At 41.6% G+C, this 25749-nt stretch overlaps 1 protein-coding gene across 3 annotated transcripts in view; it reads left to right on the top strand.

Moving 5' to 3' along the window:
* sgcd (sarcoglycan, delta (dystrophin-associated glycoprotein)) overlaps window positions 1–25749 on the top strand; it is a 111091-nt gene that overhangs the window by 35165 nt on the left and 50177 nt on the right. Inside the window, exon 2 of one of the 3 annotated variants that reach the window (XM_088441049.1) lies at window positions 1979–2101. In XM_088441049.1, coding sequence (XP_088297175.1) covers window positions 2051–2101 — 51 coding nt within the window. In that variant the 5' untranslated portion in view covers window positions 1979–2050. Of the gene's footprint in view, window positions 1–1978; window positions 2153–18568; window positions 18851–25749 lie in introns of those variants that run through there. The other 2 variants (XM_088441048.1, XM_088441050.1) reach the window with 2 other exon arrangements.

Genomic DNA, 25749 nt, shown 5'->3' with positions numbered 1-25749 from the left:
ATAAAAATAATAATAATGATAGAATTATTGTTGACACAAACATAAAATGTCTTCTTCTCGCCTTATCACTATGGGTAGCAAGTTCCGCTTTCATCTGCCTTAAAAAATATAAGCCTCCCTCAAATCGACACCTATAAAAAATACCTGTTCATAAACTCTCTCAGGCGTAACAATGTCCCACAATTTTATTACCGTGTGCATCGTTCCGCCTAAATATAAATAAACACCTCAAATCCTATGATACACACTGCATGGAAGCCATATTTTGCACGCATACAAATCACAAATACACCCAGTTCATTAGTAATTAGTCGGGGAATTAGCCCCCGGTGTTGGCCTCCCCCATGCGTATATATTATTTTGGTCGGCATGGAAAAAAGGAAGGGCAGGCAAAGTTCAGGAGCAAGAAATATTGGACTCCTCCTCTTCCTCCGTGGCGGCGCATGTTAATTTGAATCCAGGAGCCTGCAGCTGAGCTGCGCCACCCTTCCCTTCGTTAACCTGCCCTGACCTGCTCCTTAATTCGCACTCCAGCCCCAATTAGTCAACGCCGTACATGTGTGTGCGTATCTCCATCTGGGTGTGTGTTTTTATGCAGAATCGAAAAGCAAGCTTTTCGGAGCTAAGGTTCCTATCGGCCTTGCATTAAAAAAATATGAAAGCTCAATTACGTTCAAGAGGAATTCTTCGGGGAGAATAAAGCAAATCGGGTTACGACTGGGCATGGCGAGTGGAGGTGTGAGAGGGGAACCCGAAAAGATGCAGGAGGCAAAGGGAACAAAATTATACAAAGTAGCAACCAAAAGTTGAAACTGAAACGAACTCACAGAGGGAACGGGCGACCTCCAGCGAGGAAGGACAATGACCCGGCATGTGAACGGAATTAAACTGGAACTTAAATAATCTCGCGCTAGGGCTGCGATATTGGCTGCCACGATTAATTAAGATGATCCTCGGCGATATTAACATTTAAAAAGTCAAGCGCTTTTTTTTCGATTTCAAGTCAAAGCAAGCATTTTGCCGTGCTACCACTAGAGGGCATTGTTTCCCACATGTTTGGATGACAACATCGATTTTTCTCTCCCAAATATATTATTTACCATTCTATATTTATTATTTTATTGACGTTGAGTTCCTCACCTGGTTCCTAATATATACAGTGCTATCTGTCAATTGAGACCCGATTGAAAAATCCGATTGGCAAAAAATTGGAATAAATTCGGATCGAAATGGCCGAAAATGATATTTTGAGTGCTAATTGGTTAAAATTGTCTTAAATAATGTGCTTGGTTCTAAGTAGGCTTATTTTTTCTTCATTGGTTTGCACTGAGCAAGTAAGTTAGCTGTATGCCAATTTTTTGCCATATCTTGTGAATTTGTTATTATATACCTTAATTACTTATTTTAGATTATTTTTCGAAAGTATCAAGCCTTGAAGCCTTGTTTATATACTGCTTGTTTAAACAAAGGGCACTACATAGACATGTTTGACCAAACATGATGATTAATCGTGTATTATATACATACATACATATTATATACATATTTGATGAATTGACAAAAAGAGTGAGGAAGCATTGCCCCCTAGTGGAGAATGATCACACAGCAGTCGGAGGAGCACACTGTGCATGAAGTTGCGACACCTAAAAATGTGCAAATGGTATTTTTTAAGTTTGTGTGCGGAGCAGAATCGTGTCAAGGCGCCGCGCGGTATAAAACTTCGTTTGACCATAAACATTTTCGGTTTACGGTCAAATAAAGCCGCATCATCACAACGACGTCTCGGCTGGTGACTAATTGCCATTTTGCTTTTTCTAATATTCCGGCGCCGCCTGCAACGTTGCTAATTGGCTAAATCGCAGTCGTTTACCACCGAAGCGTCCCGACCCAATCGCCGCTCGGGGAGTCGGGGCCGCCGGCTAAGCCTTTCTTTTTATTTTCTTTTGTAATCCGCTGACGATCTGAACCGGCTTTTCAGAAGCGATGACGAAGGGAGACGGGAGTCGGCGGACGGCGGCCGAGTCGTAATGACCATGCGGACCCCGAGAGGATGAGCGGCTCAGCGGCGGCCCGCCCGGATCGCTCGGCCGCCTCGTCTCAGGTGATTAGGGATAGCCCGCCGGACGCCCGGTCTGCACGCTCGCGCGCTGAGGTGAGCCTCTTGCTTTTTCATTCCAATTTTTTCAAACCATGTCTTTGGGGATGCGCGGCTTATTACCTCCGTTCAAGCGCGTCGCCACGTGTGGAAGTGAAAAGGTCCTTGTTCAAAAAATGTTATACTGGCTGAATATCGTATTTTATACGATATAAATATCGTATAAAACCGATTTTTTTTTTTATTCCGAAAATGAAAAATTACCGTATCGGGATGAGCTAGCGGGCTGACGTCTTTTGGCTGTTAGCAAGTTCCCGTTGCAGCTAGCAGCAGCTCGTCTAAGCTGCCATTATTTTCATACAAAGAAGCAAGCAGACCGAACCGCTGTCAGAGTCCGTTCTTTGTCATACGCGAAATATTACTAAAACAGAGAGGATCATATAAAAGTTATGACATCTCCATATAATTCAATTAAGAGCGCACCAGTTAGAGAAGAAAAAAAGGTATTCCATTTGACTCGTTTATTAATTGCGGCCTTTTGGCATATCCACACAACCAAAAACTTGCGTGGATGCTGCGCAAGTTCGGGTATTTATAGTAAAATGAAGACGAGCTGCAAGGAAAAGGTAAAACTGCTACTAGCGCTTTCAACCTTACACTGGTGAGGCGTTCACTGACCGCACGCAACGTGGGAAATCTGAAACACACTTCACGCAAAAATTACAGTATACTTTAAGGTTAGATTTATTCTGTTTTTCTATGGTTTTTACATTGCTGACAATGTGTGGGTGTGTGTTATACACGATAACGTAGAAAATGAGGCCCAAATTAGGTGCGTCCTATACACAGATACATATATTTGGGAAATTGCGCTACTTTTTTAGCATTACACACGTCGCAAAACCCTGATTGTGGCAATAAATACGAGAATGTGAGTTGATTGCTTCGACCTTTTGTAAAACTAACATTGCAGTGGGTTTGTCACGTCAAATATTTTGGTCTCTTTTGTTGGCAAGATTACGTGAAGAAACGATCCGGTCGTTTTTGTGTGTTTTAACTGAAGACCTGGTAGCACCAAGGAGTAACAATGGATTCATGATTTCATTATTATTATTATATGCATTGACATCCATAAAGCTTTTTGATTGTGGTTGTCCGGGCTCTCAAAAACGTCGAACTTTGACGTGCGTATTTGATATGTTTCGAGTCGTGTTGACAACAGCCATTAATGTTTGATTGACTTGGGTACGTTGCACACGCAGAGTGAAATAACTTTCTTTTTTCAGCCTCTTTTGTAGCACCACAGGTAGCTTTTAAAGGAAGTCAAGTTGACAAGTTCCTTTCTTTTCTTCTTTCCCTCCTGCATCCATTAACATGACATTACCAGCCCGCCGCTTGTCAGTCGTGAAGAGTCGTTGCCAAAATGCAATCATATCACGCCGTCACTCCGTAGACGTAGAATGACGAGCGGCGGTTTCGTTTTAAGCGAAAGCGCCTTCGTTTGCGGCTGAACAAGATCGAGCATTAACAGGCTGTTACTGCCAAAATACCGACTGACCAAAATAATCGTGGTTATTATTTTGGCGCGGCCCTAGTCTATGGCGTTCGTTTTCACACTTTGACGTGGAATTCACGCTTCCTGCGCCAAACTATTTGATCCTATTTGAGTGGCGAAATTTAGCAGCGGTTCTTTTCAGACGAATAGAGTGCACGCCGAGGTTAAAAATGTCCCTTCTCCCATCCCGTAAGCCTTTACTGCCAATTTGTTCTCGGGAGCATTTTCTGTCATTTGGGGGCTTTGTTCCCCGGGCGGGGCGGGGACAAGCACGCTCGTTATTCAAGCCGCTCTCGGAGCGCGCTCGCTTTTCAATTTTCACACCGCCCGCAGAGACAAAAGCACTTCAATTAGATCCATTACTGCGCCATTAGGCCCGTGAAATTCATTCGGCAATGCCGGTCGCAAGCATCCGAGTGTGGAACTTTGACGCGACGGCGCCGCCGGCCAAATCCGCATCGCGGAAGTAATCGCTCGCCGCCTCGTACGCGGGGCCGCAAACGAGCGCCCGGGCCGATCCAGTTCGGGATCATCGCCGTCCCAGCGCATATTTCTCAGCCGTTTCCATCGGCGACCCGAAAACAGGTTTATGAAACGCGACAGGAAGGCGCGATATCAGATTGCGTCCCGCTTGCGTTTATTGCCAACGCGCTGTAAAAATGACAGATTGAACAAGAAACCGTATTTGGCAGCCGCCGGTTGCTGTTTTTTTGGAGGAGTTACAAGCTCGGTTTCAAGAGCCGACGTAAAGCGTTGTTCGAAATTCGCCCAGTCAGCTATTGGGACATATTTTGGGGGGAGCTATGGGAAATGACTTTCCTCCGCGGGGTGTCCTCGCTATCCCTTAGAGCACAGGTGTGGAACTCCAGTCCTCGAGGGCCGGTATGCTACATGTTTTCAAACCTTTTCCCTCAAAAAACCTAAAAAATGATTGGGATCATTTCGAAGCTCCCGCAGAGCTTGCTAATGAGCTAATTATTTGAATCAGGTGTGTTGGGGAAAGAAAACCGGAAAACATGCAGGATGCCGGCCCTCCAGGACTGGAGTTCCACACCTATGCCTTAGAGATAGGCCGAGAAGCTCGGTCGTCAGAGTGGAGCCACTATTCTGCCACGGTTGAGGGGGGCGGAGCATCCGGTTAAGAAGAGATGTACCGGGCAAGTCGCATCAGGAGAAAGACCCCAGACCGACCCGAGACGGTCCGGTCTTGCCTGCTTAGCGGTTTTTCCCTTATCTGACTTTGGATGAATGCTAGCGAATAGACGGTAATCTGGCAGTTAACAATAAGAGAAACTAAAGACCAAGAACCCAATCTGAGTCAAACGGTTTTGCTTTTTTTGGAACTCGTTGTTCCCTCTTTTGTCTTTTATTTCTTTCTGATGGAGGGTGTGGTTTACGCCAGGTTCAACTGGTAGATCTTTCTCATGCATGAGGAGAACGGAGAAGGACTGCACGAGTACAATTCTAAAACAGCCTCTCTGAATCCTCTCTTTTTTTTTTATTTTAAAAGTCTTAGATTTACATAAAGGTTCCCGCCCTAAAAAAGACATCATGGCCGGTGGACGTGTCTTTTTATTATTACAATTGTGACAAAGCATTTTATGTGTTTAGACCTTCCACTTTCAAATTCTTTATTGACTACATTGGGTTTGTTTTTACATGGAATACCTTGTCAATGTTTCCATCAGTATCTATTTTTAATTTCAAATCGTCTTTTCAAAGCTTTTTTCTCTCATTTTAAAAAGAATTTGCGTCCATCTGAAATCAGGGCATGTTTTTGAATAAATGCGCGTAAAACGAAAAAATCCAATTCATCCATAGATGGGCAGATGAATCAATTAGCATGAGTCGTATCGCTAACTGTAAGTTATTATGGGATGCCCCGAGTGCGATCCTAATATACGGCAAAAATCAGCGGGTGGAACGAGACGAGCTAATTAGCGTGCTCGGCGGTCCCGTCGGCACCTTGGGAGCGTTTAGCTCAACAACACCAAATCAAAGTCTACTCGCCACACAGCAGCTGAATGCAAAGTGACTAGCGTAGCCTTTAGCAACTTGGACTTGGACATGTCTTCCGCCAATGGAATTGAGACCAGCTGGGGACGGATGTAAAAGCAGTTTGACAAGGAAGAAAGAAATCGCTCGTCTCCCCCCAAACTTGCCCCGTTCTCCTCCCAGGACATAAATATTGACACATTTCCCTGGATTGAATATTTAGTCGACGTGTTTCGGGCCACGTTCCGGCACGCTAGCGCTCACGCCGCTAGCGCTCACGCCCGTCTTGCTGCCAGTCATTTCTTTGTGTCTTTTTTTTTTTTTGCTACTTTTTCCCCCGGCTCCCGCTTCATATTTCATCGGCTTCTTTCTAAAAGCGTTCAGACAAGCAAGCCACCACCATATTTTTTTTTTTCTTCGTATGCGTCAAAAGAGGAATACTTTTAGCTAGCTACATTGTTTCGAGAAAGCTTTTGGTAAATATTGATGCCAATGTGGGAAGATGGGAAAATGATGTTGGGTTTGGGCCAAGTTGTTTTCGGCGTCCTAAATCTCCTCAGACAAGATTCAGCAAAGTGCACTGAAAAAGAAAAAAATGTGGTTCCAATCGTTATTTATTAATCTTCTATCGACTATATTTGTTAAAGATAAAGCCTGGAAAAATATCGTATCACCAACGACCATGTAAATGTTTAAAAAATAAAGATATGAAACATTTAGCAAAGGAGTCACGAGCACACAATTTACTGATGTTTCTTCATGTTCTAATAAATTTGCTCTTAATTTGAAAAGATGCGCTGTTTTTAACGGCATTACAGTAGATTTGCTGATGCCGGCAAAAATGATCCTTTCGTGTTTTTTTAGATACTTGCACCTGCATTTGAAATCCACAGCCTTAAATAATTTTCTCGAAATTTAAATTCAAATTTAAAGTGTTCCTTTCTCTCCAAAAAAAAACAAAAAAAAACGTCTTGCTTTGGGTTTAAGTGAATGGACATTGTGCTTCTCCTTCTGCTGTGTGCACATTTGTCCACTTGGGGGCAGTGTGGTGCGGGCATAGTGCTAAAAAACACTAAATTCATGCAAGTCCTGCTTTGTTATGGTGGATTGTGATATTTTTCAATCCATCTTTTTTCCTCTGGAAAAACCAGGTTGAATCCCCAAACTTGAACTTTGTTTGGGCCTTTTCACATTCTGTTGTTAGGAAATGAAGATGTCGCGCTTCGCCGCTCTCAAAAAGAAAACGAAAATAAAAAGTTTGGCAAGTGTCAGCAACTTTGCGAGTTACTTTTCACTGGTAGTTGATTTTTTTTCTTTTTTGACAGTATGATAGTAAATCAAGTGAGGGGGGGGGGGGGGGGGGGGGGGGGGAATCTGGCCTGGAAATGATGATGGCAGCTGATGCAAGAACACAACTCAGAAGTGCTCCTCATCCTTTGACCTTCTCTCTCACACATCCTCGCATTGTTTAAAAATAGCCTAGCGACGGCGCGCACACACGGGCAAAAAAAAAAGCCTTCTGGCAATTTAATGCGCCGGCAATGTCCCTTCCTACACAATAATGGGCGCCTGAAGTGCGCTCCCATGAGGCCTTATGATAATGGCTCCATACGCGACGTCACACTGACACTAATTAACAGCTGCACCAAAGTCCAGCCGCACGACCTCCGTGCGCTTCCCACTAGAAGCAAATTATTTAGCTTTGTGACCTTTTCCTCAAAGAGCTGCAGACCGGCCAGGTTGGAGATCTTCAAGAGCCGCCCGCTCTTCCTTTTGGAGAAGACGCGGCCATTCTTTGCACCGAGCGGGAAATTGGGTGAACTTTTCACAAATCCGCTGCCGCTAGCAATTTCATTTTTTTTCCCACGTTAATGGCAGTCAATCATCCGTGCAGGTCTTTTTGGAACTTATTACAAGAAGAACAAAGCTCTGTAGAGAAAACGCAAGATCAGCGTTTCTCCACTCGTATGTCGTGAGGAAGATCTCAAATGGAGATAACGGCGGTTGGATTGGTTTCGATGAGACTCCGTTTGTTGAAGAGAAGAAACTATTCTGAGCTCGGAAAGAGGACAGCTATTTTTTTAGTAGGTTTTTTTTTCCCTTAAATAGGAGAAAGGTGACATTTTCGATTGGTGTTTTTGAATATGTTTCTTGTTTTTCATAAAAAAAAAATGGGGAAGAAAAGTCTGCTAAGAAAACTTGACTGCCTGGAAAGCAAGAAGAAAATATTCTCAAAATTGAACAATAACATATGAAAGAACTATATTGAGAACCATAAAAAATGCAGAAACGCATACAGAAAAAAATATTTTAAAAAGCAAATAAAATAAGAAATTAAATTAAAAAAAGGAATGACTCTGAAAATCGAAAAAATACGTAAAAACACACAGAAAAAATATTTTAAAAATCAAATAAAAATAAGAATTAATGTTTTTTAAAAAAAAACAAAAAAAAATCTGGATTCTCTTTTTTTGTTCATTTTCCTTGTTTTGTTTGGAATATTTTTCCATCGTAAAAAGAAAACAGACAAAAACAAAATATTTTAAAAATCAAATAAAAATAAGACATTAAATTAATTAAATTAAAAAAAGGAATGACTCTGAAAACCGAAAAATAAAACACATAAAACACACAGAAAAAATATTTTAAAAATCAAATAAAAATAAGAAATAATGTTTTTAAAAAAAATAATCCGGATACTTTTTTTTATTTGTATTTTTTTCATTTTCCCCGTTTTGGAATATTTTTCCATCGAAAAAAGAAAACAGACAAAAACAAAATCTAAAAAATGAAAGGAAAATCAAGCCTAAAGTAAAACAAAATATTCTAAAAAAAAATAAACAATAAAATAAAATAAAAAAGACTCTGAAAACCCCCCAAAATTACACAAAAACACACAGAAAAAAACAAACCACGTATTTAAAAAAAAAAAAAAAGTGCATCCAACCATTTGGTTGTTGTGTTCATATTTTACCCCTTCAACAAAATTGTCGCCAAAGTGCAACGTCCCGTCATATCTTTTTGACGGGCGCGACGACGGTTGCGAAGGCCTTTTGGACGATGCCAAACGCTAGATTTGCATCAATCTGCTTGAAGGCGGCCGTTGATTGCAAACGCCTTCCACGCTTGCGCTGGCTTTCCACGGCAGCTGCCGGCTGAGCGGAGGGAGACGCGTGGCTTGAATTATTAAAGCAATCAACATATCCCGGGCTTGTGTGTTCATGTGAAATGGGTAATGAGGCCGCCGGAGACGCTTCCACAAGTTGCTAGCGCGTCTCCGTTTGTCCCCGACTGCGTCGGAGCGTAGTCGGCGAGCGTGCTCGTTTTCCGTCGCCCCCTGACTTATCGTAAAAAAAATTTTTTCTTCCTAATGGTGATAAATACCTAGAGTCACCCGCCGTTTATTGTAAAAATGACTGAGCGCTTACGTTTGATCACTCGTCGATACCAAGTGCAGCCGTATCAATACTTCCGAAATTAATTCGTTCCGAAATGCTTCGCGGGAATTTTTCGAAAGTAGAGGCACTTTTTTTTTTTTTTACATGCAAATAGTCCCCCCTCAAAAAAAAAAAAAACTTTGAATCAACACATTCAATGCCAGGGACGTATTTTCACGTTTTCACTTTCACGAGTCCGGGCATTAAAATGCAGATACTTAAGCATTGATTTGCACCCGAGCCACCAGGGGGCAGTAAATAAGAACTTACGGTGCAGTAACGTTAGGCATTCTTTGCAGAAGATAAAGAACACGCCAGATGCTTTTATTTTCTTCCTCTATGTGTCGGTTAAATTTAAAAGTAACATTTCCAAGCATGTCTTTTGGTTAAGAAAAAAAAATGAGCTAAACCACAACTTCTACTGTATGGGGGGGGGGGGGGGGGGGGGGGCAGAATTATGAATATCTCTGTAAATCTTGGCAACAATTAAATGTGTTACTTTTCAGCCATATCAAAGTTAATCATCCGTATCGGTCCTGGAAAACCCGTGTCGGTCGACCTCTAATTATTACATTATTACAAAAGACGTTAAACTGCTTGAATTGATTGCTTTACTGAACAGTTGCGAATACACTCACAATTTAATATAAAATGAATTATCTTTACTAAAAACGCAAATTCTTTCATGGACCCCTGCGGTCCAACCGGGGACCGCCGGGGGGGCCGCGGACCTTACTTTGAGAACCAGGCTAGACGGCGCCTTGTAAAATGTTATCTACTGGATAAAATGATGCGTCCTTATCTGACGGCGAGCATACGAGGCGCATGAGCGTGCTGCCGTCTCCCAGCATGCCAACACGTTTAGCGCCACAAATGAGTCTAGAAGCTTAATTAGTCTCCCATTAGCCCGAGGGGACCCGCTTGAACGTTGCCGTTTTTAGCATGTAGCCTCCCTCGCGCGCACGCATCCGCGCGTCCATCCGTCTTCCGTAGCCGCAGCCTACGCCGGTCGATAATCGCGTCGAAACGCTAAGCCTCGATTGTCAATGATAGCGCGTTTATTCGGCGTCGGGGTAGAAAATCTCCCGGGGACGCCAAAGAAAAGGAGGAAGCAATGCAAATGATTTCAATTGGGTTACATGGGATTTTCTCTTACATAAAACATTAAAGCCTATCAAATATTCATCGAGTCTAATACGATTCTTTGCAGCGGTTGGAAGGAGTTAGCGCTCGGTTACGAGCGGGGTCAAAAACGCCAACTCCGTTCGGCCCAAAGTTGTTGTTGTTTTTCTTTTATCTCTATTCATGTATGATGATTATTTCCTCATTAAAGTTTGAGTTGTTCTAATTGGCTTAATAAATCAACAGCGTGTTCGATCGTAAATTCTATGTTTTATTTTGTTCATTTTCAATTTGTCGAGCAGTTTGTTTTTAATCTTTCGACCTTATTGTCAGAGGATTTGAAGATTTATATATTTATATCTCAGACTGACTATTTTGACTCTTAATAATTCTCTTAATAATTATTTTGAGACCATATTGAACTCAACTGCCCAAATCCTCAGAATTTTAGCCTCTCAACAATAAATATTTTTTTAGTTTTGTACTGCTGGCGGCAAATATTATCTTTGTTGAATCCAAAGTTTTTTAAAGTTTCTTAGTAGTATTTGTTTGTGCGATTTGTTTGACTTTTCAGTAGTCACCCATTCCTAGTTGACTCATTCCATTCTGTGAATAGAAGAAAAAAGTCCTGTGAAAATAGTGATTTGTTGAACTTTCTCCGATCAAATGTTGAAGTTGAACATTTTAACATGAGCCAAAGTGTTTAGAAAGTTTAAATGGAGGTCTGTTAGCTTACTGCTAACACATAAAACAAAACACCATAGTCAAGCTAACGGAAATAAGCATAACTTTGAGAAACTAAATATAACTGTGAAGGTGTTTCATCACCTACGCCGTATCCCTCGTTAAACTTGTGGAATAGCGCCGCCCGTCATGCCCGCCAACCTTTGCAGCCCTCGTTAGCGTCGCCGCCACTCGGAGCTCATAATTAACGGCAAACCCGCGCGAGTCGCCCGCACCTCCGACTTTTCAGCATTCTCCCCATGTTTCCGTCGTCTCGGCCAAGCGTTGCCAAATTACCTCGTGAGCCTCTCGGGGAGGAAAGACGCGCGCGGGGCGCTGGGGGGAGGCTTCCATTACACGGCCAACAGATGGCGGCGGGGGGCGGCGGCGCGGTGATCATTAACCTGCCGGGCTTGTCTCCGTGTGCGCCTTGTCGCTTTTCATTTTAAGCTCCCTTCGCTCTTGTGGCACCCAGGACAACTGGCGCCGTGGTCTTCTGAGCATTCTGATTGGCCCGGGTCAAAATGCTAGCTTATATTAGCTAGCATTTGAAAAAATCGCATCTAGCCTAAAGTATGCTGGAATATATTATTTCCGGTTGAACGTACTTGGCAATACATTTCAACGCATCCTCGGACGAATCTGCGGGTACGTTTGAGAGCATTAGCGAGTCCGATCGAACTTATCAAAAACAATCTTGTTTGAATTCACGCTGGGACTTATTTGCGAGTCCGATCGAACGTTTTGGCGGGTACGTTCGGTTTAACTCGCAAATACGTTCGTACGTCCGAGTCCGATCGAACGTATTTGCCAGTACGTTCGAAAGTACTTGAGCGCCGAGCATGCTTGCTAAATGCTACATGCTAAATGCTAAAAACGCCACATTTTTTTCAGCTTTTTCACATGCTTGCAAATACATTGAAACGTACTTGTTCCAGCGTTCTGGTTAGTTCGTTTGAAGGTATTTGCAAACAAGTGCGTTCCAGCGTACTTGCGAGTAGACTCAAAAGTCAGACGAATTTGCTCGAATTCTCTCGACATTCTCCATACATGCGTCAATATTTTGTCAAGTTCAGCAATGCTCAAATTTGAAGGCGGGGTTATGCGAGTGTTTCTTTTTCTGTAGGTTTTCTGCAGGTTGTGACAAATCGAACTGAATCCTTTTTAAAGTCGTGTTTTTTTTTTTTTCAAATTAATAGCAAATTAGTTGGAACATGAAGCAACCGAAACTTTAATTTTGTTTTTGCAATACACTGTTGTGACAAATCTAACTGAATCCTTTTTAATGTCGTGTTTTTTTTTCAAATTAATAGCAAATTAGTTGGAACATGAAGCCACCGAAACTTTAATTTTGTTTTTGCAATACACTGTTGTGACAAATCTAACTGAATCCTTTTTAATGTCGTGTTTTTTTTTCAAATTAATAGCAAATTAGTTGGAACATGAAGCCACCGAAACTTTAATTTTGTTTTTGCAATACACTGTTGTGACAAATCTAACTGAATCCTTTTTAATGTCGTGGTTTTTTTTCAAATTAATAGCAAATTAGTTGGAACATGAAGCCACCGAAACTTTAATTTTGTTTTTGCAATACACTGTTGTGACAAATCTAACTGAATCCTTTTTAATGTCGTGGTTTTTTTTCAAATTAATAGCAAATTAGTTGGAACATGAAGCCACCGAAACTTTTAATTTTGTTTTTGCAATACACAGTTGTGACAAATCTAACTGAATCCTTTTTAATGTCGTGTTTTTTTTTCAAATTAGTAGCAAATTAGTTGGAACATGAAGCAACCGAAATTTTAATTTCGTTTTTGCAATACACTGTCGTATTTTCCTATTATATTTTACGAATACACATTGTTGATGCAATTTTCTTCAGAAATAAGACGTTATCTACTTCCTGGAATTTCTGAGTGTAACGCGCCTAGAGTTAGAAGGTACTGAAAAAAAACTTCACAGGGGAAAAAGTGAAAGCACTTGTGAAAGCACTGACTCTTAGCTGGGATTTTAGATTGAGCACTCAGGAGTGTTTCTCTTGAGAGAAAAAAAAAAAAAAAGCCTGCTGGGAGCAACCCCATTGAGCCTAATGAAAATGAGCTATATAGAAAAAGGATGACGTAAGATGGTGCACAAGAAGGCTTCAATTTTCTCCTGGTGTGGATCAAACTCCTTTGGAGGGCAGACGCTCATCATGACGAGATTTTAATGGGAAGCCGATGGTCCGCTCGCAAGACGTCAAATATTTGCCGCGGCCAAACCTGGCCGGTCCCAAACCAGTCCCCGCCGAGTCCGCCGCTTTCACTTCATACATTTTAATGGCGGCTTTGACTCCACGGCTAACCCGACACGGCCGCATCTTGTTATGATTAATTAGGTGGGATTTCCGCTGAGGTGGCTCAAGCAGCGGGAAGGACATTGCGACTCATGGAAATGCAAGCGAGAGGCAAACGTCCGCACGGGCCACCTGTTGCTAGGAAGAAATTTGCATTACAAAAGTAACGTAATGACTTTTTGATATCACGTAGTGTAAGGCATTACACTCAAAATTTTGTCCACAAAACGCTCCTAATTCCTTTAAATTTATAATGCTAATTGAAGCAGTTGATAACATGAGTGCAGTTCGTTTGGTTGCCTTGAGATGGCGCCGTTGTATTGTTGCTAACTTTGTGTAGGTCGTTTTATTTGTACAACTTTATTTGACATGCCCACGGGAGCGACAGAATTTATTTTGGGATAATTTTGCTCATGTAAGTTCAGTTGAACCCCTCTGCAATAAAAAAAACATTCTGATTACATTATATTACATTAAGACTGATACTTTGAGCAAATTTGTCATTTCAGAAGTGTGCATCCAAAAAAGTAGATCTGGCTTTCAAAAAGTTTGGTGTTTTCCCTGGTGTTTCCAAACTTTTGAGTAGTATTGTTTTGGTTTTTTTTGCTGCACCCTTGTACAAATCCCTTTTTCTTTTGTACATCCCAAACCATCAGGAGAACGCAGGAGACGGTGGCTCAAAACAAAGCACTTGTGACCCTGCTGGCATAAAAAAAGATTTAAAAAAAACAAACAAACAAACACACAAAACCAAAAAAAAAGCAGCATGCTCCAGCGCGAAAATCAGCGCCATCGTTCTCCGGCGTCGCGTTTGAGTAGAATCCACTCGGCGTTATTGTGGCGTGATTGCTCCATTATTTAGAAGAATAATTGGTTCCTAATCATGCAGTATATGGAGTGGGGAATAAGGGAGGCTGCTGATTTCCAAGCAAATGGAAAATATGGATTCTTTTTTTGAAATGAACTACCTGCGTGTTCTCGCTGGGAATCGGGAGAGCTTGAGATTGTTTTCCCGCCTCCTTTCACATCTCTCTAAAATAAGCCTGCCCCTCGCAGCTAACAGCAGCTCCTGTCTGCTTAGGTTGTTACGGCATTATGTTGAACAAAAGAAGCGAGCAGACCGAACCCCCGTCCGAGTTCATCTTTGTTCAAACAAGGAAAATTATTGTTCGCACACGGGAATATAGGAATATAGGATCATAAAAGCTACGATGTCGCCAGATGATTCAGTTGAGACAACACAAAAGGTATTACTTTTGACTCGGTTATTAAATTCGTTTTTTTGGCATATACACACAATCATAAACATGAAACACGGGTGCTGCTCAGCGTTGGGTATTTATGGTAAAATAAACGCAATGCGTCGCGATGGAAATGAAAATAAACATTTTTTGCATATTCAACATTCCACCGGCGAGGAGTTCACTGACTGCTCACAATGTGGGAAATCTGAAACATGCTCAACGACGCGCTACAGTGATATAACTTAGATATGAACAAGAAAATTTGAAGAGTATACAAAAGATGAGATTGATTCTGTTTTACTACAATTTTGCCAAAGGGTTGTTGCATCTCATACATGGAAAAAAATTGAAACTACCACAATTTGACCCCAAAATTAATGGTGCGTCTTATATTTGGGAAATATAACCTTCGCACGATCCTCTGCATCTTGGTAATATTCCTGTGCGTGAACAAGGACGGGCTCGGACGTTGGTTCGGTCTACCCGCTTCTTTTCTTTAAAATAACCCCGTAACGAGCTCATCTAACACGAGCTGCTCTTAGCTGCAAAAGTTACTGGCTGCTAACTGCTCATCCCATTACGGTAATTATTGCAAGTAAAAATACAGCTGATATAAAAATGCACATCTGTGCTTCTAATCACAGCTTATGTGGCCGACAGATCAATCAAAACGTTACTTGCTTGGAAGCTACCTGAAAAATGCTGATTTTGTTGGAAATAGAACCGTATACCCCAGATACCCCCCCCCCCAAAAAAAAAAAAAAAAAAAATCTGGAGTGGAGAATACAGCTGTATTTATTCATGTTGACATCTGTGCCACCCTTCTGTACATATTCAGCATTAAAAAAAAAAAAAAAAAAATGCTACCGGCACCAGCGGACCTTCCTGGGCTCCTAATTGGCTGAGAACAAAGCATTTATTTATTTTTCCGCTATCTGGGGTATACGGTTCTATTTCCAGCCAAACCGGCATTCAGCACATTTGTTGTGTTTTTGCCGAGCGGTGGCGGCGGAGGGCCGAGTGATGGAGAAAGAAAAGGAGTGTCGCACCAGCGCAGGCCATAATGCCTATGACGAGCGGCCCGCCGACCCCCGCGAGGCAGCCCGGCAACAAAACAAAATCAATCGGGCTAATTAGCGCAACTTCCTTTCTCTACCTGGGCCTTCCGGGGGGATTTAGCCCACTTAATCCACCTTTATACCGCCGCTATCACGTCGCAATTGTAGAGACTCTCCAAAAGACACACGCCATCCAACAGCACGCAAGCGCGCCCCATACATCATCCGAAGCGCCAGAAAATCGATATTTATCGGAAACGGCCGCAAATGGGGCTGTGCGAAGGCACACGAGGAGCTACGTGACAATTCGACGGGGTTTCTCCAGCGAGCAGCGAATCTCATTTCATGACAGGAATTCTTCATTTTTCCAAATAGCTAAGGCTAACATTGAACATATAACATACAAAAAACACATATGTAACACACCACTCTGGGCTGTCGTGTCTGACGTTGGCGTTGTTAGCACGGTGTTAGCACTTTGGCAATGCCATTACACAGGAAGCACTTCGCATGACCCCGAACTAAACTTAGGTAAACTTACATGCTCAAAATAATATATACTTGTAAATGTTTCCTGGATCACTGGAAATGCAGATAAAAATGTACAAATTAAACGTCCTACAAAGGTGTTTCTCTCTGCACTCAACGCACCAGCACCATCTCAAGGCAAATAAATGAACTGCATTCATATTGTCAACTGCTACAATTAACATGGTTCATTTAAAGGGTTCTTTACATGTTATATTTTGATTACAATGCCCTAAAGTGATTCTAATATTTGTTACCGTTTTTTTAAAGCCTTTTTATCATTGTCATTTAAAACAGGGATGAAAAACTCATTTTATATAGCCAGCAAAATCTTGTTCAAAAGACATATCCGATCCAATCCAATCCAACTTTATTTGTAAAGCACTTTAAAACAACCACAGTTGGCCAAAGTGCTGTACAGAAAAATAAAAACAAATCCATCAGCTCAAAGACATAAACGCTAAATCTGTTAAGACAAATGAGTACGGGTCAAAAATAGAATAAAATGAAGGATAAAAAGAATAGGGAATAAAAATGATGGGGATAAAAGAATAAAGGAATAAAATAAAAGTTACAGGTCATTTGGGGGGGCCGCATAAAATGACGTGGCGGGCCGGATCCGGCCCCCGAGCCTTGGGTTTGACACCGGTGCTCTAGAAGTTTCCTTTTTCCCATAACGCCTGGCACCGAAAGACTTAATAACTACTTTTGATCATCGATTAATCGTTTTGAGGCCCGGTCATCCAAATCTTCATAATTCCAGTCTCCCTTTATCAAAACTTGCCATATTTCCGGGGTCATGTTTGGGGCTATTGTTTGCGAGGATAAAACATCCGCTTTGAAAAAAAACAAAACATTTTCCCTCCATTTTTTTCTGACATTTGACTCGCTATTGCTCCGTCGATGTGAAACGCCATTCGAACGAAAGGGATTAAACGCCAACTTTAATTTGCATCTAAGCCAACAATTAATTGGCAAAATAATAGACGGATGGGTGGATTAAAACAAAAGGTTAGCTGCGAGGTGTGTTTGCGGCCCCGGGAACGAGTAACAGATGCGATTAGACGCCCGAGCTAATCTGGTTGATCGTGCTTGACATGCAGTCCAGGGAATTAGGAGCCAGCGCATTCCCCTCGCTCCGCTGCCCACTTTCTATTCAGGCCTTCGCCGGCCCGCTTGGCCCGCTCAACAATCATCGCTATTCTTTTCGTTGTCTTTTTTTTTTCGCCGCCACTTAACAACCCACGCGCCGCGGCCGCCCCGCTGACGACACGCAGCCTCGCATTTTCATCACGGCTTATGCGGCAAATCGATGGAACGGAAACCCAAACATGGCTGTGACTTCCATATTACGGAGAATGGACTTTTTAATGGCTTCTTTACAAATAGCCGTTCGTCAAGTGTGAAATTAAAACACGTTTGGAAGTAGCTATTTATGCAAATGTGTCTTTCAATGAGGCCTGCTGAATTTTCCTGCTAAAGTTGGGGGTCAAATTCCGGGATTTTCTATGTTACCGTGTATAAAACGCGCCCACAATTTGGCGACGATGGCAAAACTGTAGAAAACAGATTAAAGCTTCCTGAACTCTTCATATTTTCTTACGCTCATATCCAAAAGTAACATATTTGCTGCTGGTTCAGTGTGCGTTCAAATTTCCCACCTTGTGAGTGGTCTGTGAACGCAGCACCAGCGCCGTGGTGAAGCAGTGCGCTTAAGACGCGCCGACAATTTGGTGACGATGTCAAAACTGTAGAAAACAGAAGAAATCTTCCTGAACTCTTCATATTTCCTTATGCTCATATCCAAAAGTAACGTATTTGCTGCTGGATCAGTGTGCGTTCAAATTTCCCACCTTGTGAGTGGTCTGTGAACGCAGCACCAGCGCAGTGGCGAATGCGCTTGAAGCGGTTTTCAATCATTCAGATTGAATCCTGATGAGATATCGAAAGCTTCTATTTAGCGTTCAGTTTAGCGTTCAGTTTAGCGTTCAGTTCACGTTCGATTCGGCCATTTTTTTTTCACTTTTACGCATGCGCGGATTCACTTTGTCTGGTAGCTCGGCTTGACGTTTGCATAATCAACTCAAATCCAAAAGATCAGATGTGTCCAAGTTTCGAGTTTAGAAACTCAACACAATTTAGAGTCCGACTAACAAATTTTTAAACACGCAAACGCCTTTTCGACAGCGATCCTACTCCGTATTTTGCCACTTTCTTCGCTTGGATTTCCTACTCTGCTTCACCGTCTGGAAATTCTTGTTTCGAAGCCCGGTTTTCAATCCTTCAGTATATTACACGTATATTTAAATTCCTTTTAATTTGCCATTAAAAAAAATGACCATACAAATGTAAAAACAAGCTAACAGGACGCCGCAAAAAGGGGATTGGTTTGGCTTGGGCTGCCGTGACGACATCAAACAAGTAAGCTCAGCCCCTTTAAACTTTCCAGCACATGTGGCTTCTAAATCAGGCAGACAAGTCAGAGGGCGCCTTGCAACAACTCCGCTCAGCACAGAAACAGGCGGAATCAAAAAAAAAAAAGTCAGACAGAGCGGGTCAGGGTCATCCAGGAAGGAGCGAGAAGTGGAGGGATCTTATTGAGGGAAAAAAAAAAGCTGAGCAACAAAAGAAGTGCAGTCACTCAGCGAGCAACGATTTGCTGCCACTTTGCTATTTTTAACAGCGGCGGCGGGCGAATTATTGCGAGGACGCTCGACAGGAAAGGGGCCGGACTCGAAAAAGCCCAGCAGGCGTCACGGTGAGTTGACTTGCGCTGGGGAAGTGGAGTGGGCGTGGAGGTGGGCTGACCTGCTTTCCCTTAAACACCACACAAAAAAAAAAAATGGCTGACATAGCTTGCTTCTACTCTTGGACATCGTTTTCACAACTTTTCTTGCTTCCATACTGTTCTCACCCGAAAAACCGTCCATCATCCGGAGTAGTGTTTCCCATGGTATACGTCAGGGTTGTCAAACCCGAGGCCCGGGGGCCAGATGCGGCCCGCCGCACGTTTCCATGTGGCCCACAAAGATGATTCATGTAAACTTCCACGTAATAAAGCCAAAAATTTGATTTGAAAAACGTAATAATACAGCGAGACGAATATAAGATTGATTTGAATTTACTGTCTAGGCCAAATGAGGGATGTTGTAACTACAAAGTGGCACCCATGGTACAATTTAGCAGTAGTTTTATTTCAGAGGATTTTTGTCAGGTAGTTAGCTGCTTAATAGGTTTTTCCCCGCATTATTTGGAACTATTTTGCATTTTACTGATAGAATTGTGTTTCAGAATCATTTTTTAACAATGGTTTTTGCTGTGATTTTCTTCGGGTTACTTTTTTTGTTGTTGCTAGCATTAGCGTGCTCATTAGCCTGCACATTTGTTAGCATCGTGTGTAATCTCAGAAACTGATGACAACCCGCTTGAACTGAACTTGTTTATATCTAAGTGTGTGCAATGTTTTGCTAGTTGTTTTCATCCCGATGTTCTTTCAAACTATTGGAACTATTTTGCATTTTACTGATTGAATTGTGTTTCAGAATCATTTTTTAACAATGGTTTTTGCTGTGATTTTCTTCGGGTTACTTTTTTTTGTTGTTGCTAGCATTAGCGTGCTCATTAGCCTGCACATTTGTTAGCATCGTGTGTAATCTCAGAAACTGATGACAACCCGCTTGAATTGAACTTGTTTACATCTAATTGTGTGCAATGTTTTGCTAGTTGTTTTCATCCCGATGTTATTTCAAACTATTGGAACTATTTTGCATTTTACTGATAGAATTGTGTTTCAGAATCATTTTTTTAACAATGGTTTTTGCTATGATTTTCTTCGGGTTACTTTTTTTTTGTTGTTGCTAGCATTAGCGTGCTCATTAGCCTGCACATTTGTTAGCATCGTGTGTAATCTCAGAAGCTGATGACAACCCGCTTGAATTGAACTTGTTTACATCTAATTGTGTGCAATGTTTTGCTAGTTGTTTTCATCCCGATGTTCTTTCAAACTATTGGAACTATTTTGCATTTTACTGATAGAATTGTGTTTCAGAATCATTTTTTAACAATGGTTTTTGCTGTGATTTTCTTCGGGTTACTTTGTTTTGTTGTTGCTAGCATTAGCGTGCTCATTAGCCTGCACATGTGTTAGCATCGTGTGTAATCTCAGAAACTGATCACCCGCTTGAATTGAACTTGTTTATATCTAATTGTGCGCAATGTTTTGCTAGGAGTTGTTTTCATCCCGATGTTCTTTCTCGCAGTTTTCTTCTTGAATATATTCCGGCTGGTTTTTAGCCTGCTTGCTAGCCGTTTACTGGAGTTTCCATCAAAGCGCTTCCTACAGTAAAAGTTCCATTCCCTCTTGTTAGCGATCATATTCCACGCACGGCTGTCAGATTTTCTTTGTTTGGATTCACCGTCTTTATTTGTCGGGTTGTGCGTTGTATCTAGCGCCTTCTACGGTTCCTCACAGTTTTTTTATGTCGTGCGTTGAGCTAGAGGCGTAAGAGCAATCTAATTACTGCGATTTGTGAAGAAATGAAGTCCTCGGCTGACTTTTTCAAGCCATGTTTGTGGACGGCGAGGAGGTGGGGGTGACGGAGTGGCTCCCGGCCACACATTTGGTTTCAATTGCGCGGTCGCTCCGGGGAAAGGGAAGCTGCCATAAATAAGTGAGACGGGGGTCGAGTGGCGCGGAGCGAAGCTACTGACTGCGCCCAGCCCAGCCAGTAATATTTGCTCTCGGCTCTTTTTTTGGGAGCGCTTCACGTCTGGAATCTTGATGCGCTCCAATGTATTCAAAGCTCATTTGAAGAGCGCCGGGATGCTCTCGGTTTTCTTACTCGCCGACTGGGACTCGTTATCTAAACATGTTTGTAATCCTTCTTTTTAGAGATGAGACGGTAGCTAATCAATCATTAAGGTAAATTGGTAGCTAGGTAACCTTTTCCTTTTGAAAATTTCACAAATTCTCACGATTCCAGCTTTTCAGCGGTAGCTGTTCCCAGAAACGGAATCATCAGTCAATTTGAAGTCTAATTTTTAAAATGAAAATTAAAACCGATTCACGACGAGAACTCTTCTTTCGAGTAGTCGTCAATAGCAAGTATCCGTACCGCTAATACTCTTGACAAAGTACAAAATGCCCCCCAACTTAAAAGAAAGACCTGTATACAGTATTCCCTTGTTTTTTGCAGTTAACTGGGACCAAACCCCCTCCAATGAGTGAAAAACCTTACATAGTAATTGTACTGTTATCCCTTCCGGTTTCCACGTCTTGGCTGTACGTATTTGGGATCACAGTGAGCCGCGGTTGCCCTACTAGAGTCAAGCAAGTAGCTGACCAAACATGCTAACAAGCAGAGTTTACACTTTATTTCCCAATTCACTAAAAAAAAAGGTAAGAGGATCCCAAAGCTTTCATTTCCCCTTGTCCCCGGTCTCTTTCAGCAAGTAGTACTATTCTCAACTGACAGGCCAGGCAATCTGTCAATCAGCTCAAGGGGCACTCCTAGAAGATACGGGCACTCTTACAAGACACGCGATTGGATCCTGGCACGGCAATTGACCAGTGAGGGCAGCGGCCGTTACCCACTCTCACTCAGAAGGTGAAATTCACTCCTCATTTGTGCCCGCGTCTTATAGGAGTGCCCCTTGAGCTGATTGACAGATTGCCTGGCCGGTCAATTGAGAATAGTACGATTTTTTTTCCCCTTCTCCTAGTGGAAGAAGTTCAATCACACACAAGCGGCTGAAAGAGACCCGCGAGAAGTTCAAAAAAGCAGAAGCAGCCATTGATCACTTTATACCTCCGGTATATATATTTATGTGTCATTTCGACATCACGATGGTAAAACAGCTCCAATATTAATACTTGGTATGAACTTAAAATGCGCTTTTCAACTAACTAAATAATGGGCAATGGAAACAATGGTTAGTCGGAGCCCTACTTTTCATTTTGATGGCCTCGAAGGTTCCGAGGCAGCCCCGGCAAGCGGCGAAGGCCCCGCCCCCCCGTTCCGCTCGGCAGCTGTCGCTCGGCACACTTTTAGCCGGCTCCCCAAATACCCGGCGGCCTTGCAACGTCTGCGTCCTCTTGAAGGTTTTCATAGCGGCGTGCTCCCGCCAAACGCCGTCACCCCATCCGGCTTCTTTTAAAGGGCGGAATTTTACAAGCTGAATAGTTCGGGGTGTCCTTCTAAGGTATGGTCCATGGAAAGCAGATTGGCATTTCGTTCTTTTAATTTCCTTCGTTCGTTCTTTCTTTTTTCTTTCTTTAGTTGTCTTTCGTTCGTTCTTTCTTTCACTCTTTGTTTGTTTTTTCTTTCTTTTGTTTTCTTTCGTTCGTTCTTTCATTCTTTTGTTTTCTTTGTTTAGTTGTCGTTCGTTTGTTCTTTCTTTCATTCTTTGTTTTTTCTTTCTTTTGTTTTCTTTCATTCTTTCTTTTGTTTTCTTTCATTCTTTCTTTTGTTTTCTTTCTTTAGTTGTCTTTCGTTCGTTCTTTCTTTCATTCTTTGTTTCTATTTTCTTTCTTTCTTTCTTTTTTCTTTCGTTCGTTCTTTCCTTCATTCTTTCCTTTGTTTTCATTCTTTCTTTTTTCTTTCTTTTTTCTTTCGTTCGTCCTTTCCTTCATTCTGTCTTTCTTTCGTTCTGTCTTTTTCATTCTTTCTTTTTTCCTTCTTTCTTTAGTTTTCTTCCATTCTTTCGTTCGTTCGTCTTTATTTCGTTCTTTTATTCTTTTATTCTGTCTTATTTCATTTTTTCTTTCGTTCTGTCTTTCTTTCATTTGTACTCTCGTTCTGTCTTTTTCATTCTTTCTTTTTTGTTTCTTTTTTGTTTTTTAATTTTCTTTTTCATTTGTTCTGTTTTTATTTCATTCTTTCATTCTGTCTATTTCATTCGTTCTTTCGTTTTGTCTTTCTTTCGTACTTTCCTTCTGTCTTTCTTTCATTTTTTTCTTTCTTCCTTTCGTTTCTTCAATCGTTACTTTGTTCTCTCTTTTGTTGTTTTGTTCTTTCTTACGTTCTTTCTTTCTTCCTGTCTTTCTTTCTTTCGTTAGAGGTCCTTGACTGAACAAAAGATTTTCACGTTATTCATTGAAAAATGTTCTCCTGACCCAACTGTTTAACATCCAAAGCGGGTTTTTCCTGACAAAAAAAAAATGCTTTCCTTTCAGACATTTAGGATGGCACTGATTTATGATTTGGTTTCTCACTGTCGGAGATACGGTCGTTTTGTTCCGCCGTCGTTGTCGTTTCAAGGTTAGGTTTTGCAAGTCGATTGTTGCCTGACAACGGTCGAAGCGCACGCCCGCTGAATAAAGGTGCAGCTCAAGTGAGACTTGTTAACTCCAAGAAGGAAGTCAATGGAGAGCGACCGTTGGGATGCTTCAAAAAAAAAAAAAAGTAAAACGTAGCTTTGACAAGCGCATGATTTGACCCCCGGGGCCAACACGGCATGGCACTTAAGGTGCCATTTTGTACACTTGAACGGAAAACACTGGTGTTGGAGCCGTTAAATTTACATGACAATTACACTGTTGAGCCTGAAAATGTGAAAACAGGTCGGTCTCCAAGTGCAAATTTGTGGAACATTACGTGGATAAAATTTCCTCCAAATGCTGTAAATGCCAGTCTGGGGAAAAAAAAGATCTTGTAGCCAATTTTCTAATATGGTAGATCACAGCACTGTTATAATATTTTTTTGTCCTTTAGCACTAAAAGCGATTAGCATTGGAGCGTCGAGGAAGATTGATCTGTCAGCCACATAATCCGAGTTTTGACACGCAGATGTGCGGTTTTATATTGGCCAGTGGTAATTACGGTAAGAGGACAAGCTTGAGAAGTCAGTTGGCTGTTAGCAGCAATTGCCTGTTGCAGCTAACAAGCAGTTGCTAGCTGAGGTCATTACTACATTATTTTCAATAAAAGAAGCGAGCAGGCTGAACCAACATCCGAGTCCATCCTTGTTCACACACAGGAATATTACTAAAACCGAGAAAAAGTGAGTGAGTCTTATATTCAGGTGCACCTTATATATGGAAAATTATGGTAGTTGTTCTTTGACCAAGCAGAAATGTTTTGCTTTGTTTCTGTTTATCTAAATATCCGATCATTCAGATATCGTATTCGGCAGCTTAATTTTAACCCAAGAATGCTTTGTGACCAAAAACCAAAGCAAACAAGGTGACGCGGCTTTTAGCTGCTGAAATAAGTAGCCGTCAGAAGAGAAGTCAGTTTCAAGTATAACTTTTTTTTTTTTTAACTAGCCTTGTGGGCCATGTCAAATTTATTTTTTACTGTTATGCCGCCGGCTGCTGAAAATGGATAACGGGCCACAAATGGCTCCGCGGCTATAGTTTGGACATCCTTTGTTTTCCATACTCGACAGCGGAGCCAAAAGCACGGGCACTTAACATAAGCGTTATTGTTTTAGCCGGCTAGCAAGCATCTTGGCGCATACTAATGATCATTCAGCAGCATTCTAAAAATACGCACACACACACACAACAAAACAACAGGACAACCGGACCTTTCAAATGAGCGTTATGTCGCGAATTGCGTTCAAAGCGCCGGCGAAGATAAAACAGGCCAGACAGTTTGGGGAATTGGTGCATTCAAGCTTCATCCCTGCTTGCGTGTTTTGCATAAAAACCACTGTTAAGGACATGAACTGTGCTGAGATGCAAAAAAAAACCCAGCACAGTCCTACTACAAGGCTGCCAACCATCTTCCTTCCTCTGCCCCTGATGGCTTTCAGAGAAAGATCCTTTGATTCGGACCCAGTAAGCCAGTCCGCCTTGCTGTTTTCCATTTTGCTTCAAGACCACTGGAGTCACATCCACTTGACCGAATCCAATATAGTCATCGCTAAAACAACAAGTCTTGCTTCTCCACAGTTTTTCAATGACCTCTGAAATATATATTTTTTTTTTCAGCCAAGCAGTGCTAAGCAGTTTTGATTGGAAAATAAGACTTGAAACAGTGCTGTGCCATCCATTTCTGATGTAATCAATTTTGGAACTACAATTGCCATGACACCTCTTGGGGTATTTTATTCAGGAACTGCAGGAGATAGATCGCACAACATCTCCGGAATAACAATGTGCATCCATACAAAACAAACAAAAGGCAGAGTCACTATCACACCATTTAGGAAAAAATTTGCTTCATGTTCACACTTAACTTGAGGAGAAAAAAACGTATCATTTTCAGATTCAGGCAACCTATAACATTTAATAAGCAACAATTTGAACACACCAGAAGGAAGACAATTAGGTATTACTCGCGAGGAGGGCGGACAGAGATGTGCGTACACTTCACCAATATCTTACCCGTCTGAATGCACACCTTATACGCTCCTTATTTATTCTATTGGGTTGGCCCTAATTACAAAACCATTGTTGCCCTTAACCATTTCATGACTGATCCTTTTTTTTTCCTTCTTTCTTTCCAGAAAAAAAATAAACTTATGGCATATATTACTTGCGTTTAAGTCTACAATAATTGGAAAATTAGTTTAAAAGTTCCCACAACCATAGATTAGGTTACAGGCCCTGGGGTTTTTTGTTTTATAATAATAGTAATAATAATAACATAAAGTGCTAGAGAAGTGAAAATGATTACCAAACGCCTACAATACAGTTATCTATCTTTTTGC

The sequence above is a fragment of the Hippichthys cyanospilos genome, chromosome 18 (assembly GCF_059441005.1).
Source record: "Hippichthys cyanospilos isolate Australia breed blue-spotted pipefish chromosome 18, RoL_Hcya_1.0, whole genome shotgun sequence".
Taxonomy (NCBI): Eukaryota; Metazoa; Chordata; class Actinopteri; order Syngnathiformes; family Syngnathidae; genus Hippichthys; species Hippichthys cyanospilos.
Note: the sequence above shows the minus strand (reverse complement) of the source record. Positions and strands in the feature narration are given on the sequence as shown.